The sequence below is a fragment of the Poecilia latipinna genome, unplaced genomic scaffold (assembly GCF_001443285.1).
Source record: "Poecilia latipinna isolate Pla-1442-1.1 unplaced genomic scaffold, P_latipinna-1.0 Scaffold1172, whole genome shotgun sequence".
In the NCBI taxonomy this organism is placed as follows: Eukaryota; Metazoa; Chordata; class Actinopteri; order Cyprinodontiformes; family Poeciliidae; genus Poecilia; species Poecilia latipinna.
This window is the reverse complement of record NW_015113788.1, coordinates 159,476-174,190: the sequence shown is the minus strand read 5'-3', so window position 1 is coordinate 174,190 and position 14,715 is coordinate 159,476. Positions and strand designations below refer to the sequence as shown.

Below are 14,715 nucleotides of genomic sequence, written 5' to 3'. Positions count from 1 at the left end.
AAAACAGGAACAGGAAGTTTGGTTAATTATTTAATATAACAAAAAGAAAACAGAGTAGAAAACTTGAGACAGACCTTAATACAGCAGCGTCTGACATGTACACTAAGAAACAGAGACATTCTTAGGGAAAGCAAATGCAAAATGTAGTCAAAATAACTGTAAACAGCTGAATGCATGAAATGCAACAGTAAATATTTATTTTCTTCTCAGGGTTACTCACAGGTTTGTAACTATGGTATTTGAAAACACCTCTTTCAAAACTGTAAGATAAACTGATTAGAAATTTCAGATTTCCAGAATTGGTTGCTAGTTTTGCACTTATAAGTAATAATAATAACACCTTGACCTTGGAAGTTGACCTTCAGAGGTGACCTTCTGGGTATTAGAAAAAGAAATACTTTTCAATCTGTAAATGAAAATCACTCAATATTTTCTTGTGTTCGAATGTGAGCTATGTAAAGACGTCGAGGTGAACAGAGTTTACGCTGTGAAACAGCGTAAATGATTTTAATAACAATAAAACTATAAATATTTAAACCATCATAAGTAAAACACAAACTGATTATATGAAGAAAAGTGAGGTTTAAACAACCGCTGCAGAGCTGTTTGAAGAAAAGAGAGACCAACGTTTTTGGTCGTCAAAGTAATAATGCCGGTCAGAACCGGAGCAGAAATTACATCTAACTTGAATGCATGCAGATAAAATATTAGTGTTTTAAATTACAGATTTTATAACAAAGAGTTGCTCACCGGCAGGGTGAATTACAGGTAGATGGGGTTTTAAATTAAACCACAGAGGGGTTTTAAATTTCACTGTGGGGTGCCGGTTAGATATGTTTCTAAGCTGCTCAGTTCTTCTCACTTCCTCCACTTTTCTGTAAATTTCAAACTGTGTCATTGCTACTTTCTGTCTCGTCTCCTTGGCGATTATGACATTTTCTGACAAGGAAATTAGTGATGTACAATGTGGAACATGTTTAAAAAGAAAAGTTGTAAAAATGATAAAATTGGCACATTTTGAATCTAAAATCTGAATTGATAAAATTTTTGGTCTGTGTGCCAATTACCACAATCCTCGCTAAATCTAATTTCTAGTAAAATGTAAAAAAACCAGAAAGAAAGCTAACTAGTCATTTACAGTGTTGACACTAAAATCTTTCTCGTCATTATTTTAAGTTATTTAGCTTCAGTGTGTAATATTCCTCTTGCAATTTTAAAACTTTAAGCTGCATCTTTAGTTTTTCCTTCTTCAGCTGATCGACATCCATTGCATCCACGTCGGAGCCGTCTGAAGCTCCGTCCTCCATCTTCTCCGAGACGTTCCGACAGTCTGAGACTCTGATGCTTCAAGGAGGAAAAACAGTATGTTTGGTATATTTGCATTCTTTGCTGACTGAATTAAAGCGTCTCATCTTACCATGTCTCTGACCTTTCCAATTCTGCTTCGTCATGATCCGGTTTGGCTTCATCTGCGTCCTTCTCATTAATCTCTTTATTAACAAACGGAAGCAGCAGGTTTGCAGGTGCAACAGAAAGACCTGTTAAGTAACCAAAAACAACAAAATGAAGGTTTCTGCTGCTTTAAAAAAATAATTACTGATCTACTTAGTCTCTGAACTCACACATCGGGTCACTTGTTTGGTTCTTGACAAGTGGACTTGAGGTCATCTCTGCATGTTGAGGTGACCTCATCTCCAACACTGCATCTTTCTCCTCATCTGAAGCAATGCCAAAATATAACAAATCAACATAAATATTTAAAAAAAAAGACTCATGAAAGCAATGTTTTAATTAACAGAGCCTTACCGATCCTGTCACCGTTGCTACTAACGACGAGCTCTGCAGAGGCACCGAGGTTCTCGTTGATCAAGTTTTTTCCTTCAGCGACGGCCGCGTCGCCTTCAGTCTCCTCAACGCGAGCGTTGTCCTCCAAAGGCTCACACCAGCTACCTGTTCACAAGCAGCACAATAAAATACTTACTTTGTTTAAATGAAGAGGATTTGGGAAGTTACTCGAGTTGCTCACAAACCTTTTGGACGCCGTTTCGCCTTACAGGCTCTCGACCTCTGGAAATAAACGCAGAATAAGTGTGAAATAAGCAGAAAGACTCAGTGAGCCAAGGGAATGTAAGAAAACAAAAAATCAACCAAAACAAATTCAGAACAAAAGTCAGCAACAAGGACGAATCAGAGCTACTCCAACATGCTGCCGCCATGATGTATGTAAACTTCTGACTCACTGAGGTCACTCTCGCTATTTTGTTCCCTTCTGTTTTATTTTTTTCACAGGACAACTTTCCTGTTTCCAATCGATTTGATGGTCAACTGCAAACTTTTTTCTGTTTGTTTCAAACATATAAAAATGTGTTTGAAACTAAATTCGCATTTAAACAATCTGCATGCGGTCTGCTGTCTGTACCTCTGAAAGCCTTCTGATGATCGCTTTGTTTTTCCTCTTCATCTCCTGCTGCTGAGCTTTGGCAGCATCCGAGTCCTCAGGACTTTCTGCAAAACAGAAGAAACATTCAGAAATACAAATTATTTCATATTTTAATATACGACAGCAAACGTCAATGTAATTTAACGGTATTTTGTTTCCCCAAATAGTTTTTCCTTTATTGATTTCAACATATTGAGCCCCATTTACTTTGTGATCATCACTGAAGAGAAGCATCCCCACAGCATGGTGCAGCCACCGCCATGTATTACTTAATATGTATAATTTATCTGGAGCAGTCAAATCTATTTCACACTTTGAAAAAAAGCATTTGTTTTAGGTTTCATGACCATCAATTATTTGGACAGAGTGATTAACAATCTTCACTGATTAATGTAATTATTTTGAAGATTTAATTCGTGTAAAATCAGGATTTCATATCCTATGATGGTATATTAGGGCCATTGTAGATTTAAAAAAATGGAGGAGTAAATTTCTATCAAAAATATTTCAGAAATTTTCTATAAAAAACTTTGACCTTTTTTTAAGTTTGAAAATTTTTAAGTTTTGAAACTCAAACTTGCATTTTTTTTTTTTTTTTTTGGTTTTGCAAAAAATTCTCAGATTATCTTAAAATGTTATCTTTTTCTAGCAAATTTCTGAGAATAATCTAAAAATCTCAGATTTTTTGATGGAAATTTACTAATAACCTTTAGTATGTTTCCATAGTTCAGAGTGACATTAGCCTAAAAATGATAATACATTAAATTAGAATATAGTTACAAGATTATTCAGAATATTTTCTGTCATTTGTAATTTCTTTTTAAGGAAAAAAGAAATTACAAATACAAATTTGTGTGTTTATTTGAACATACAAAATCAGATTTTGTATGTTCAAATAAAAATCTGAGATTTAATTTTTAAGTCACCTCGTCCAGCCCTACCTACCATGTAAATAGTTTGCTTTCTAGTTAAATTAAAGAACTAAAAATGTATCTAATTTTCAGTGAGGAAAAATGTCAAGTTTTTAAAGAGAAGAATAAAACCATATTTGTCCAAATTTACAGAGAAATGTCTCCATATAAATATAGAGACATATAAATATGTTCCACCAACCAGCAGTAACTTCAATAAATTATTTTAGTGGGAAACGTCACCTCTGGCGTCGCCGCGGTCGTCAGGGTAATCAGCATCAGCAGGCACATCCCCGTTGTCCGTTTTATTTTCATCCTCAGCGTCTCCTGAGTTTATACTGTGGTTGTCGTTTCTCTCATCCGGATCATCCCCATTTCTTTGGCCTCTCTTCAGAAACTCGTCGCTGTCTGACTGGTGGTGGCCATCTTTACTACGACCTCCCTCAGGACTCTGAACAGGCCGTACTTCTGCCTCTGCTGAGGGGGTAAACTCTCCTGGAGGGATGCTTTTCTGGGTCACCGAGGAGGAAGATCTCTTATATTTACTGCGCTTAGATCCCTGGAACTTGTGGACGCTTTTTGTTGGCTTGTTTTCCATTTTTCTTGATGAAACTTTAACCTTCTGTTGTAAGAATTAGGAATGAGTTAAACTCAGAATAAACATAATTACTGAATAAATCGTTTTGCTAATGCTAAGTGTAGGTACGATACCTTCATAGGCTCAGCTCCTCTTCTTTGATATCCAGTTGTGGACAGAATACCTTTCTGTAAGATCAAACATATGTTGATCAACTTTTGTTTAGGACTTTATCGATTTAAGTTGACAAAAGAGGAAAAAAAAGGAATTACCGCAAACCAGTGAGTCAGAGGTCTTCCTTCATGGCATATGCTGTTTTTCCATTTTTTGCACGCTCCTCGTCCTGCAAACTCCTCAAAGGCAGGGGGGGTAAACCACAGGCCCCGACACTCTATGCAATTCTCACCTAAAATCAGACCAAAATCATAGATTATATAGATTGTGGTAGACACTAACCCCACTAACAGTGTGTTTAAATAATGGATGGACAGATATTCAAATTTTAGCTATTTAGCCTTCGAAATAAATGATAAGTTTGGTACTATCTTGCTAACTACATAGCTAAATATTTAGCCTGCTAACTACAAAACAAAAATATTTAGCTAGCTAACTACGTATTTAGTTTGGAACTGCGACAGGGCAAATAACCCAAATTATTGCTGCTAATATTTGGCTGTGTAACATCACAAACGACACCCACTCCTAATCACACTGATATTCTTCTACAATTTCATACATATTATTTTTTTTTAATTAAATTTCGTGTTTGCATCACTTCTTTTTCTCACCTTTTTTCAGCTTCTCTATGTCCATAACTCCCTCTTTGTTTTCACAAGTCACAAACCAGATTCCTAGGAGGACAAAAGCCACAAATGATACAACAGTTTATTTCTACATTGATTATCAGAACATTAAAAAATTTTATATTAACTGTGAAATAATTACACTTTAAAGGCTTGGTAAGGATTTTTTTTTTTTTTTTGCTTTACCTCCCCCCAAAAATAAAAAAGATAAATATAACACCTACACTGAAAAAAAACTCACCATTTTGCTTTGTAATGCCATTGTCTTTAATCTTCTTCTTCCCATCACTTTGGTCACTGTACGCATTAAAAGATTTAGCTCTTGCTTGCCTTAAGCCAAACTTTTTGTCCCCAGATTTCTCTTCCACTTCCTCTTGCACACAACAGGATTTCAGCGAAGGCCTTTTTCTCTTCGACATATTTTCTTGCCAAACAATATTCCGCCTTGGCGTCGGGTCTAAAGAAACTATTTCAGGAGAAGAAGTCTGGGAAAAAGAAAAAAAAAAAACAGCATAGTAATCATGAGTGAAGTTTTGGTTCATTTCTCACAAGTTGAATATCCAAGTTGTTCATAGATACAAATTAAAGTGATCACAACTGCCCAGAATTACTGATAATTCACAGATTTTAAATTTAAGCTGAGCACAAAGGTTGTTCTGAAACGTCTCACAGGTTTTAATTACTAAAGAACTGAAACATTTCCTCTCCGTTAAAGCTGATTTTAATTCAGTTTCAGACCTTAATCGCTGTCAGATAGTCTTAATTATGTCTTCAGATAAAATGACTTATCCCAATCAGAGCTGTGATTTTTCTCGTTCTCAAGTTGGATAAAGAAGCAGGATTCGCGGTTGAAAATTCAATATAGCAGAATTGTGAAACGCCCTGTGGGAGTTTAAACAATTATTTAGGAAAATGTACCAATATTTTCCGACATTTTACATTACGCTGGACAATTAAAATGGAGGAAACCGCTTCGAAAGACAGATGTTTTTGATATTTGTTGTTTCACACTTATTCACACGCCTGGAAAATTCCATGTTTTTCCCAGATGTTGGACACGAAATATTAGTTTGCCTACATCCTCAGAGGACCAGGACTCCTCCAGTAATCTGCACTGTGACACGGCTAGCATCCCAGCAATTAACGAACAAGAAGGAACTGTGCGTGTAACTACATCTGTTTGCAGCAAGTTTAACGGAATAACATCATCCTAACCTGGAAACCACTTCCCCTTCTTTACGTCCACGCTACGGCGGTGGAAAATTACAGGCCTCGCTAAGTCCGCTGCGTCCTCTCACCTGAAAACACAGGAGTGAAAACGCCTCTCGTGGCTGGAGCTGTGTTGACTGCTGTATTCAAAAGCCACGCGCGCGTGCTGAACGCACTGCTACGTTACGCTGCTACGTCGGTGACGTTGGTTTGGCTGTTTCGAAACTTTATTGACAACATCGTATTGATGTGTTACATGAAACGCTTGTTTTATGAAGCCAAATAGACGAACTCCAAACCAAACATTGGATGTTTCCTCCAAGAATTTCTTATTTATGACTCAAATATCAAGTATATCCCCAAGAAAGCTGTTTATACAACGAATATTTTCGACAGGTTCAAGATTAATAACTTCTATGGATGTTTTAAGTCACCCCTGATTCTTTGTAAATCTGCTGGTCAACAACCAATGTTTTTGTATGTCCTACAATTTTCAATAAAATAAAAGAAACTCTTGACGTTGCATGAAACACTTGATGTTTTATGTAATACGTGCATATCTATTGTGGGTGAATCGTACCAATGTTCGCAACACTCTTAGCTTTTCGGTATTGAACGTTTTTCCCCAACTGCTTAGCAGCCAGAGGGAAAATGCTAATGTAAATTCTCTCGATGTAGCTCATATAGTAGAGTTTAGATGGGGTTTTTTTTTCGTTGTGTTTACCGTAATAGAAAACAACTGATGCTTACAATAAATTGCGAAGTCATTTTAAAGCTAAAAGATCAGAAGATCTTTCCTGCCGACAGCCATCAATAGCTTTTTGAAGAATCTAAATTAATGAGTTACAACAACGTTTAATTTCCTTTTGGGATTAATAAAGTATGTTTGAATTTGAATTGAATTGAATTGAATTAATACAAAAAGATTGTTTTCCTGTATCTATAACATAAGTAAAAATGTTAGTAGAGTACTGATCACTCACAAAAACATTGCCAAAATTACTTATACCCTACCTAATATATCAAACTTAGTTTTTGACGGTTTCACTTTGTTATTTTTTTTTTGTTTTTTTGCAGCACATGTTTATGCATATCAAAGCCTGTTCAGAACTTATGTGGTCATTGGCCATTAAACAGATTTTATTTTGAAGGGCAGGGTTATGTTCTTTTTTTGTGTGGTTTACAGTTGCCTGACTGGAACGTGACCGATGATGTCATTCCCCTGATGCCATTCCCTTGCTTTGATTTGACAGTGATGTAAGAGATGATGTCATTGCCAGAATCTGCAATGCCTTTTGTAACAGAGGCACAGAGCAGAAGTCATTGAACCAGAGGCCACTGCTGAACAGAAGCCGCTAATTCAACACAACAAGACGGAAAAACATGGGTCAAAGAGAAAGCTCAACTTCTGCGGAAACCAGCAACGCAGAAAATAATGAGACGAATATTGATCCAAAGGAGAGAAGACAATCCCAGGAGAGAAGACAATCCCAACACTTGAAACGAAACAGCAGAGACGTAGAACTCAAAAATTTGGATCGATCTGGACAGACATCTCACAAGAACAAAGGGAGAAAAGTGGAGGAGAGCAATTTAAACGGTAAAAAGCAACACCAACGGAGGAAATCGAAGAGTGTAGCCATGAATCTCCACACTTTGGATAAGACTGAACAGACAAAACACAAAAAGACAAAAGAGAGAGAAGTCAAAAGTTTGGAGGAAACCAGCATGCCGAGATGGTATAAGGCCAGTTTCGATGCAAGTGGGAAGATGAAGAACAAAGGCCAAGGATCCAAAACTTTGGATCAGACAAAACAAAGGAAGAAAGACTTAGAAGTCAAATTTTGGGAGGACACCGACAAGTCAGGAAAGCAACTGGTCAATTTTAATTCAGATGAGAGACGGCAATCCCGACAGAGAAAATCTAAGAGCACAGATCGCCATGATTCAAAGTCTTTAGGTCCAACCACAGAGACAAAGCAAAAGAGCAAAGCGAGAAGGGCCAAAAGCATGGACGACATCAGCACGCCAGGACGGCGTCTGTCCAGTCCAGATTCAGATGAGAAAGAACAACCGAGAGAGAGGTCGTCAGAGAGCAACGACCCAGACAGCAAAACGTCAAAGGACAAAGCAGAAACGACCATTTTCAATATATACCAAGCACTCAGGTTGATCGACAAGCAACTTGAAAGAATCACGAAGAATCAGGAATGCCTCATCACGTTATCCAGAAACATCGAGACCTTTAAGAACCAAGTTAAGACAATTAGGAGTACCACGACAGAGAGGCGAGATAAGCTGTGGGACAAGTACGAGGACTGGCAGAAACTGATCCAGGGTTTTGATTATCCTTTAGCGCACCTCGGAGCCATGATGAATGTAGATATGAATTTTCTGAAAAGGCTTAAGTTCTTGGATTATGTCATCGTCAGCATGGACACCCTCAAGGACAGCTGCAGAAAACTGGAGAAGGAAAAAGACATCTCCGAGGCGAAACACCAAGAAGAACGAAACAAGCTTCTCGATGAAAGGGTCAAGTTGGAAAATGTGCAAAAACGCCTGGAAGACATGTTTCCTGCCATAAAGAAGAAAATGAAGAGGAAAGAGAGAGAATCACACAGAGCCAACAAGGGAACACAGACACAATCCCACTATGAAGCTTCCATGATGCTGTCAAATCTGTTGGCGCAAATTCACACATCATTCGCACATTTTGCACAGAATTTCCAACACTTATCATTATAATGTCATTACAGTACAATTCCCACACATCCCCACCCTTCCCTAGCTAACCTTTTCCACATCTGATGCGTTGCAGGTTCGGTGAAATTATGAGAACCTGCAACGCATGCTCCAAAACATCTGCATGTTTTGAAACATGCAGATGTTTCAAAAGTTGCAACTTGTGAAACATCTGCATCTTCCAAAATAATAAAAAAAAATAATCCAACACATAGTTGTTGGTGTGGGTTTCCCTGGGAGAGCCAGGTTTATCCCACATGTCCCCATTCCCTTTAGTGGTCTCTAAATGCCACTGAAGGGAATGTAACAGATTAACGACGCAAAATTAATCTGTTGCATGTGTGCCAGACTGTGTTTGTGTTTTTCATGCAGGTCGATTTAGGATTAGAGGGAGTTTTTGGAGGAAATTTAACGCAGCATGGTCGGCCGCCTTTCCAACTTTGAGCAATTAAAAAAATAAAAAAAAAATTTAACTAAAGAAATATATTTTTTCGGTAACATTTTATTCAACATGGTGTGAATAAGACTGACACAACGGTGTCATAAACATGACATAACACCTTTCATGAACATGAAGGAGTCGTTATAAATGTCTATGACTGTTGTCATGAAGTGTAATTTGGTAAATTATGACAGTTTTAATGCAAAGTTGCTCTAAAAGTTGCATTAAAAGTGTCATTATTTGCCAAATGACACTTCATGACAACAGTCATATATTCATAAAGACTCCTTCATGTTCATGACAGGTGTTATGAACATAAACACCTTTTTAAACACCTGATTATTATTAATATAATAATCATGACATAAAGGTGTTATGTCATAATCATGACATGTCATGATTATGACAGCGTCATGTCAGTCTTATTCACACCCCATCAAATAAAGTGTTACCATTTTTTATTGTTTATTTTGCATTGTATTTTAATAAGACAAACAGTTGTTTAATACAAAATATTCACAGTTACTCTAGTTTTACTATGTTTCTTATGTTTAGTCATTTTCAAGATTCCTTTCTAAACCTTTCTCCTGCTCACATTCCTTGCTGGTTTCTTTTTTAAAAAACAACAACAACAACAATAATAATAATAATAATAATAATAATAATAATAATAATAATAATAATAATAATAATAATAATAATACCCTTTGGATATACATTTCATCTAGCTTTGTTTAGAGAGTTAATGTTTTATTTGTTAGTGTCTTACAGAAAGTTAAGATTTGTTACATTATATGTAACAAATACAATAAAAATATCTAGTTCTTTTTCCTGAAATTCTTTTTTGCCTACTGAATGAAACAGAAAATTGTCTGATTTTCTGAATTATTTTAGAAATTCCCTAAAAATTGGGCTATTTAATTATTCAGAGTCCTCTGTGTTTCATTTTTATTTACCATATTTTCCGCACTATAAGGCGCACCGGATTGTAAGGCGCATAGAATAGACACTACAGTAGAGGCTGGAGTTACGTTATGCATCCACTAGATGGAGCTTCACTAAAGGGAATGTCAACAAAACCAGCGTTCTGACAACTATCCCAGCATGCACCGCGAGCTTCTTCTTCTACGGGGAAAATGAAGTTGGCGGCTGCTTACGTAGTTGCTAGACCTGTTGTGGCTCAATATTGGTCCATATATAAGGCACACCGGATTATAAGGCGCACTGACAGCTTTTGAGGAAATTGAAGTTTTTTAGGTGACCTTTATAGTGCGGAAAATACGGTATTTTATTGTCCTTTTTTTGGCAGTAGGTGCTTCAGAATACTGGAGTTAAATTTCCAATACTTACCTGAGTCTGGTTTCCAGTTTTTGGGTTTCATTTGTAAGGAAATAAGACTATCATCAATCAAAGGTGGAACAGAAACATCAGTTGATTTTGGGAACGCACTGATCCATTTTTTTCACTTGAGAAACCAATACAGATATCTAATGTTTAGTATTGGTCGATAACAATTTGATAGATAGAAAATGCTGCATTAATTTAAACTGTCACAGACATAATGGCATTAACTTGACAACTCTGCACCGGTACAGCACACTTAAATACACCAATAACTTCACAAGCTTGGTCAAACATGTAAAAACAACTTTAATTTGTTGAGTCAGTGCAGTTAGGAGTAGATCATAAATAATAACTGAAATGAACAAAAACAACAGGTTCACCACCTGAGTAAAACATGTAAAAATAAACTGCAACAAACCTTTTTTCAAATAGTTCAGAAAGTGCAATTAGGAACTCTAAACACAACGTAAAATAAATAAAACATGATGAATAGAATTAGACTGACTAGATCTGCCCCGGTGGATCGGGCTCACTGTCACCGACCCCCGATCTAGAATTTGTTTTCAATATACAGATATTAATATCAACCGGCTGATTTGATTGGTCAATAACTAATTTGCTACAAGCCAATTATCAATTTTTTGACTTTCTATTTGGGCTGAGCCAGAAAAATCTGATTAATTTGGAAAAGTTACTGAAAACTGTGTTTGGGTGACATGTTTAATGCCATTTGTCATAAAATTAATCTTGAACGAGGCTGAGATTTCAAATTCAATTTCAAAAGTACTTTATTAATCCCAAGGGGAAATTAAATCATTTGCTCCAATTATAACGTGGAGTGAGTGTTAAATTTAGGTAATCTAACTTTAGGGGTATTTCTTCTTGCAGTAATTTTTTCAGGTTTAGGCTATTGTAACCATAAATTTGAGAAAATCATAATTACATCATCTAAACCAACAGAGAGGATTAACCAGTGACAATGTCAGTCTATTTTATGTGAAATTATCTGACTATCAAAGATTTTTTTAACACATCAGCTTCCCCTGACCTTGAGAAGCCATGACAAAAATAAGCTTCATCTTCGAATGTTTACACCAAAAGTTGCTGTCTTTGTGTTTTAAATGAGTTTATCAGGATGTTGTGTTTGTATTTATCCTTTTACAAGATAATAAAAACTTTTCCTTTAAGTTAAGTCTATTAAGCCTGAATCCTCTGTCATTACCTATTCTATTTTTTTTTCATAAATTATGGAGATAATCATTGAAATGCTAATATCAGCTGTAATTTACTAAAGCCGCATTTTATTTTCTGCAAACGTTGATTGGGAAGTGATTTTGAATGAAGTTATCTTTAGCTCCTCCCTCATTGTTCCCCACAGACTTAATTTGCGACAATTGCTCCATTCAGCTCTATATTAAACATTTAATAAGAAAATCATTTCAGAGCGCATTTTTTCTTAAGTTCCTTAACTTTCAAACTGTAATATTCCTCACTTATTTTTAAAACTTTCAGCTCAAGCTGTATTTTTTCTCTCTTCAGTTGATTCAGGTCTGCTGTGTCATCCCCGGAGCCAGCTGACAGCCCTGACCATGACTGATTCTCCTTTTTCAAGTGTTGAGCGGCTGAGTGGCTGCTGTAGAGAGATGTAGAAAGAGTCACAAAGACGAGCAAATCCATAGAGATTCTCTGTTGAGTACTGAGGCTGTTACTTCCTACCTTGACTCTGATCTTGCTGGTGATTCAGGTTCAGGGCTGCTTACATCTGGGCTAAAAGCGTTAAAATCAACGCCTGTAAGTACAAAGAAAATCTTCCACTTAATTTTTTTTTCCTATTTTTTACAAAAGGTTACTGCAGATATTGGTTTCTGAACTCACTTGGTGTCTCAGATAGGTATTGAGACGTTATTGGGTCTACGTTTTCAGAGGCACTCGATCCTTCAGATTTGTCAGACTCTGAACAAATTCTCCTCATTTTCAGAGCTGGTTTTATCACGTCGAGTTCTTTACCAGTCTTCTCGTCGTCTTTCGGAACGACAGAGATTATATTAACTTTTATCAGAGAAATATGAGATGGCTGATAGACCTATTTAAGGATGACCTGTGGTCTCACTGTCATCGGAGTCCATGAATCGGGTATCGTGACAGTTCCGCTCATCTCCATTTGACTTGCTGACATTTTCTGCCTCTTCATCAGATGTGCCTTCCTCCGAAGTCTCCCTAGAACTGATCAAGTCTGTTCAGAGATAACACAGAGCAGCAGTTACTCCACATAAAGTAAAGCACTTCTGTCTGAAGCCTCAGGTGTTCCTGACGCTGTTTCGGTCAGGAACACCTGACCGAAACAGCGTCAGGAAACGTTTCCTTTCACGTTTGAAAGGAAACGTTTTTGAAAAGGAAGACTTATTTTCAGTGGCAGGCATAAGGCCAGTGTTTAGATTTCAGCTTGAATGATGACCTCTGCAGAAAATAGTACCTTTCTTGGTCGTCTCTTTGGGTAAAAGGCATAACAGTGGTTTTTGGTTTTTACTCTGTGCGTCTGCTCAGTTTACTAATCTAAATTTGTGGAATCTGTTGTTTCTTGTTTGGTTTTACTGCCTGAATTCTCTGTCATTACCTCTAACTCTTGTTAGAAATTCATCCGCAGACTCTTCTTCCGACTCTTTTTTGGGAACATATGTCCTGTTAGGTTTTTCGAAACCTTTCTCCAATTTCCATAACTTGGTTTTTGATTCCAGGATGGACTTCTGGTTGAAATAAATAAATAAAACTTAGTTCCCTCATTACAGATGTTTTGTTAAATCCTGGTGTTGCTCACTTACTTTCACTGGATTTTTTCTTTTCTTTGTGTATCCCTGCTTGTACAGTAGACCAGTCTGTGATTAGAAATAATGACATTTCTTCAACTGCATTTATTATTATTATTATTTAATAAATGCAGAAAACACACAAAAAAAGAAATTACCTTAAACCAAAATTGCAGAGGTTTCCCTTCATGCAATATGGAGACTTTCCATTTTTTATTTGAGCCTTTTCCTGCAAACTTCTCAAAGCCAGATGCGGTATACCAGCTGCCATCACACTTAATACACATCTTATCTAAACAGATTTATAGAAAATTGATTTTTTTTTTTTAAAAATATTTACAAAATAAAATAGTTGGTAGAAGAGCCATTAAATATTACAATACTCTTTATTTTTATTTTATATTTTTAGTCTGTTATTTATGTATTTGGTAACACTTTATTAACACTATGTATACATACATATAGTTACATAATTGTTAATATGTAGTATCAAACCAGGCGGTAGTATATTATCCTATCGTACATGATTCTGCTCACCTCTTTTTAGCTTTTCAAGATCCATGATTCCCATTTTGGTCCCGCAGGTTACAGGTAAGACTCCTTGAAATATGCAAAAGAAAAAAAAACCTCAGTGGTGCTACTCATGCAGATTATGTTCCTGATATTAATATTACCAACAGATATACTCTTGGAATAGGTACAGGTGTTTTGATCCGGATGAGTGCATTTGCCAAAATGTATGCGTTTGTCATCTCAATAAATCTCAAGTAGTGTAATTCAGTTATTTCAAAAGTGAAGCTTGTCCATGATCTAGACTCGCCAAATTCAAAGTGCTATATTCATAGTTTGTGTTGCTTTTCATGATTGAGTTTTACAGCTAATTTCCAGATTGATTACAAAATATCAGTTTATCTTATTAGGAGGAAAACTTGACACCTCCGTAAGGAGGGCAAACTACCAAAAGTTGTTGTTAAAGAAACGTACAGCTTGAGTGCCGTATACTGGTAGAAGCATACTGGTATAAAATTCAGTGGAAGGAAAAAGTGAGGCGATAAGAAAAACGGACAAGCAATAGGGATAACTTTTTAGAGTGTTCAAGGGTTTCAGAGAGATTCAGAACCACCACACACAGGCGCGTCCTGGATAACGGGCTACTGCATTCCTGGAGTTGACACACTTATCAAAACCATAGATGACGTCAGAAGTGCATTAAATGGGCAAACAAGAAAAAGTTAAACTCTTCAGATAAAATAAAATTTTGAGTTTCTTTTGGAAATCAAGGTCCCAGAGAATGGCAGAAAAGCAGGGAGTCCAAGTTGTCTGAAATATACCGCTCTATGTTCACCTTTTAAATGGGATGTGCTCCATTATACATATGTTTTATTTAGTAGTTGTCCATGAACATATTAATTAAAATAAAGGACTGATGTTAAAAACTGCACC

The 14,715-nt window shown here is 36.4% G+C and overlaps 2 protein-coding genes across 2 annotated transcripts; both read right to left on the bottom strand.

Moving 5' to 3' along the window:
• Positions 1-39: 39 nt before the first annotated feature.
• On the bottom strand, positions 40-6,046 carry LOC106960274 (uncharacterized). Its single transcript, XM_015053293.1, has 12 exons — positions 5,947-6,046; positions 4,973-5,216; positions 4,717-4,779; positions 4,201-4,334; positions 4,063-4,116; positions 3,595-3,973; positions 2,420-2,505; positions 2,031-2,067; positions 1,807-1,950; positions 1,623-1,718; positions 1,418-1,538; positions 40-1,344 (listed from the first exon to the last, which is right to left on the bottom strand). Exons 2-12 carry the CDS (start codon positions 5,148-5,150, stop codon positions 1,167-1,169), a joined length of 1,470 nt encoding a protein of 489 aa, XP_014908779.1. The 5' UTR covers positions 5,151-5,216; positions 5,947-6,046; the 3' UTR covers positions 40-1,166.
• A 6,268-nt stretch (positions 6,047-12,314) lies between these two features.
• LOC106960259 (uncharacterized) lies at positions 12,315-13,944 on the bottom strand. The gene is made up of 6 exons (XM_015053256.1): positions 13,810-13,944; positions 13,431-13,564; positions 13,288-13,341; positions 13,083-13,212; positions 12,567-12,701; positions 12,315-12,490 (listed from the first exon to the last, which is right to left on the bottom strand). Exons 1-6 carry the CDS (start codon positions 13,841-13,843, stop codon positions 12,315-12,317), a joined length of 663 nt encoding a protein of 220 aa, XP_014908742.1. The 5' UTR covers positions 13,844-13,944.
• Between the last annotated feature and the right edge of the window lie 771 nt (positions 13,945-14,715).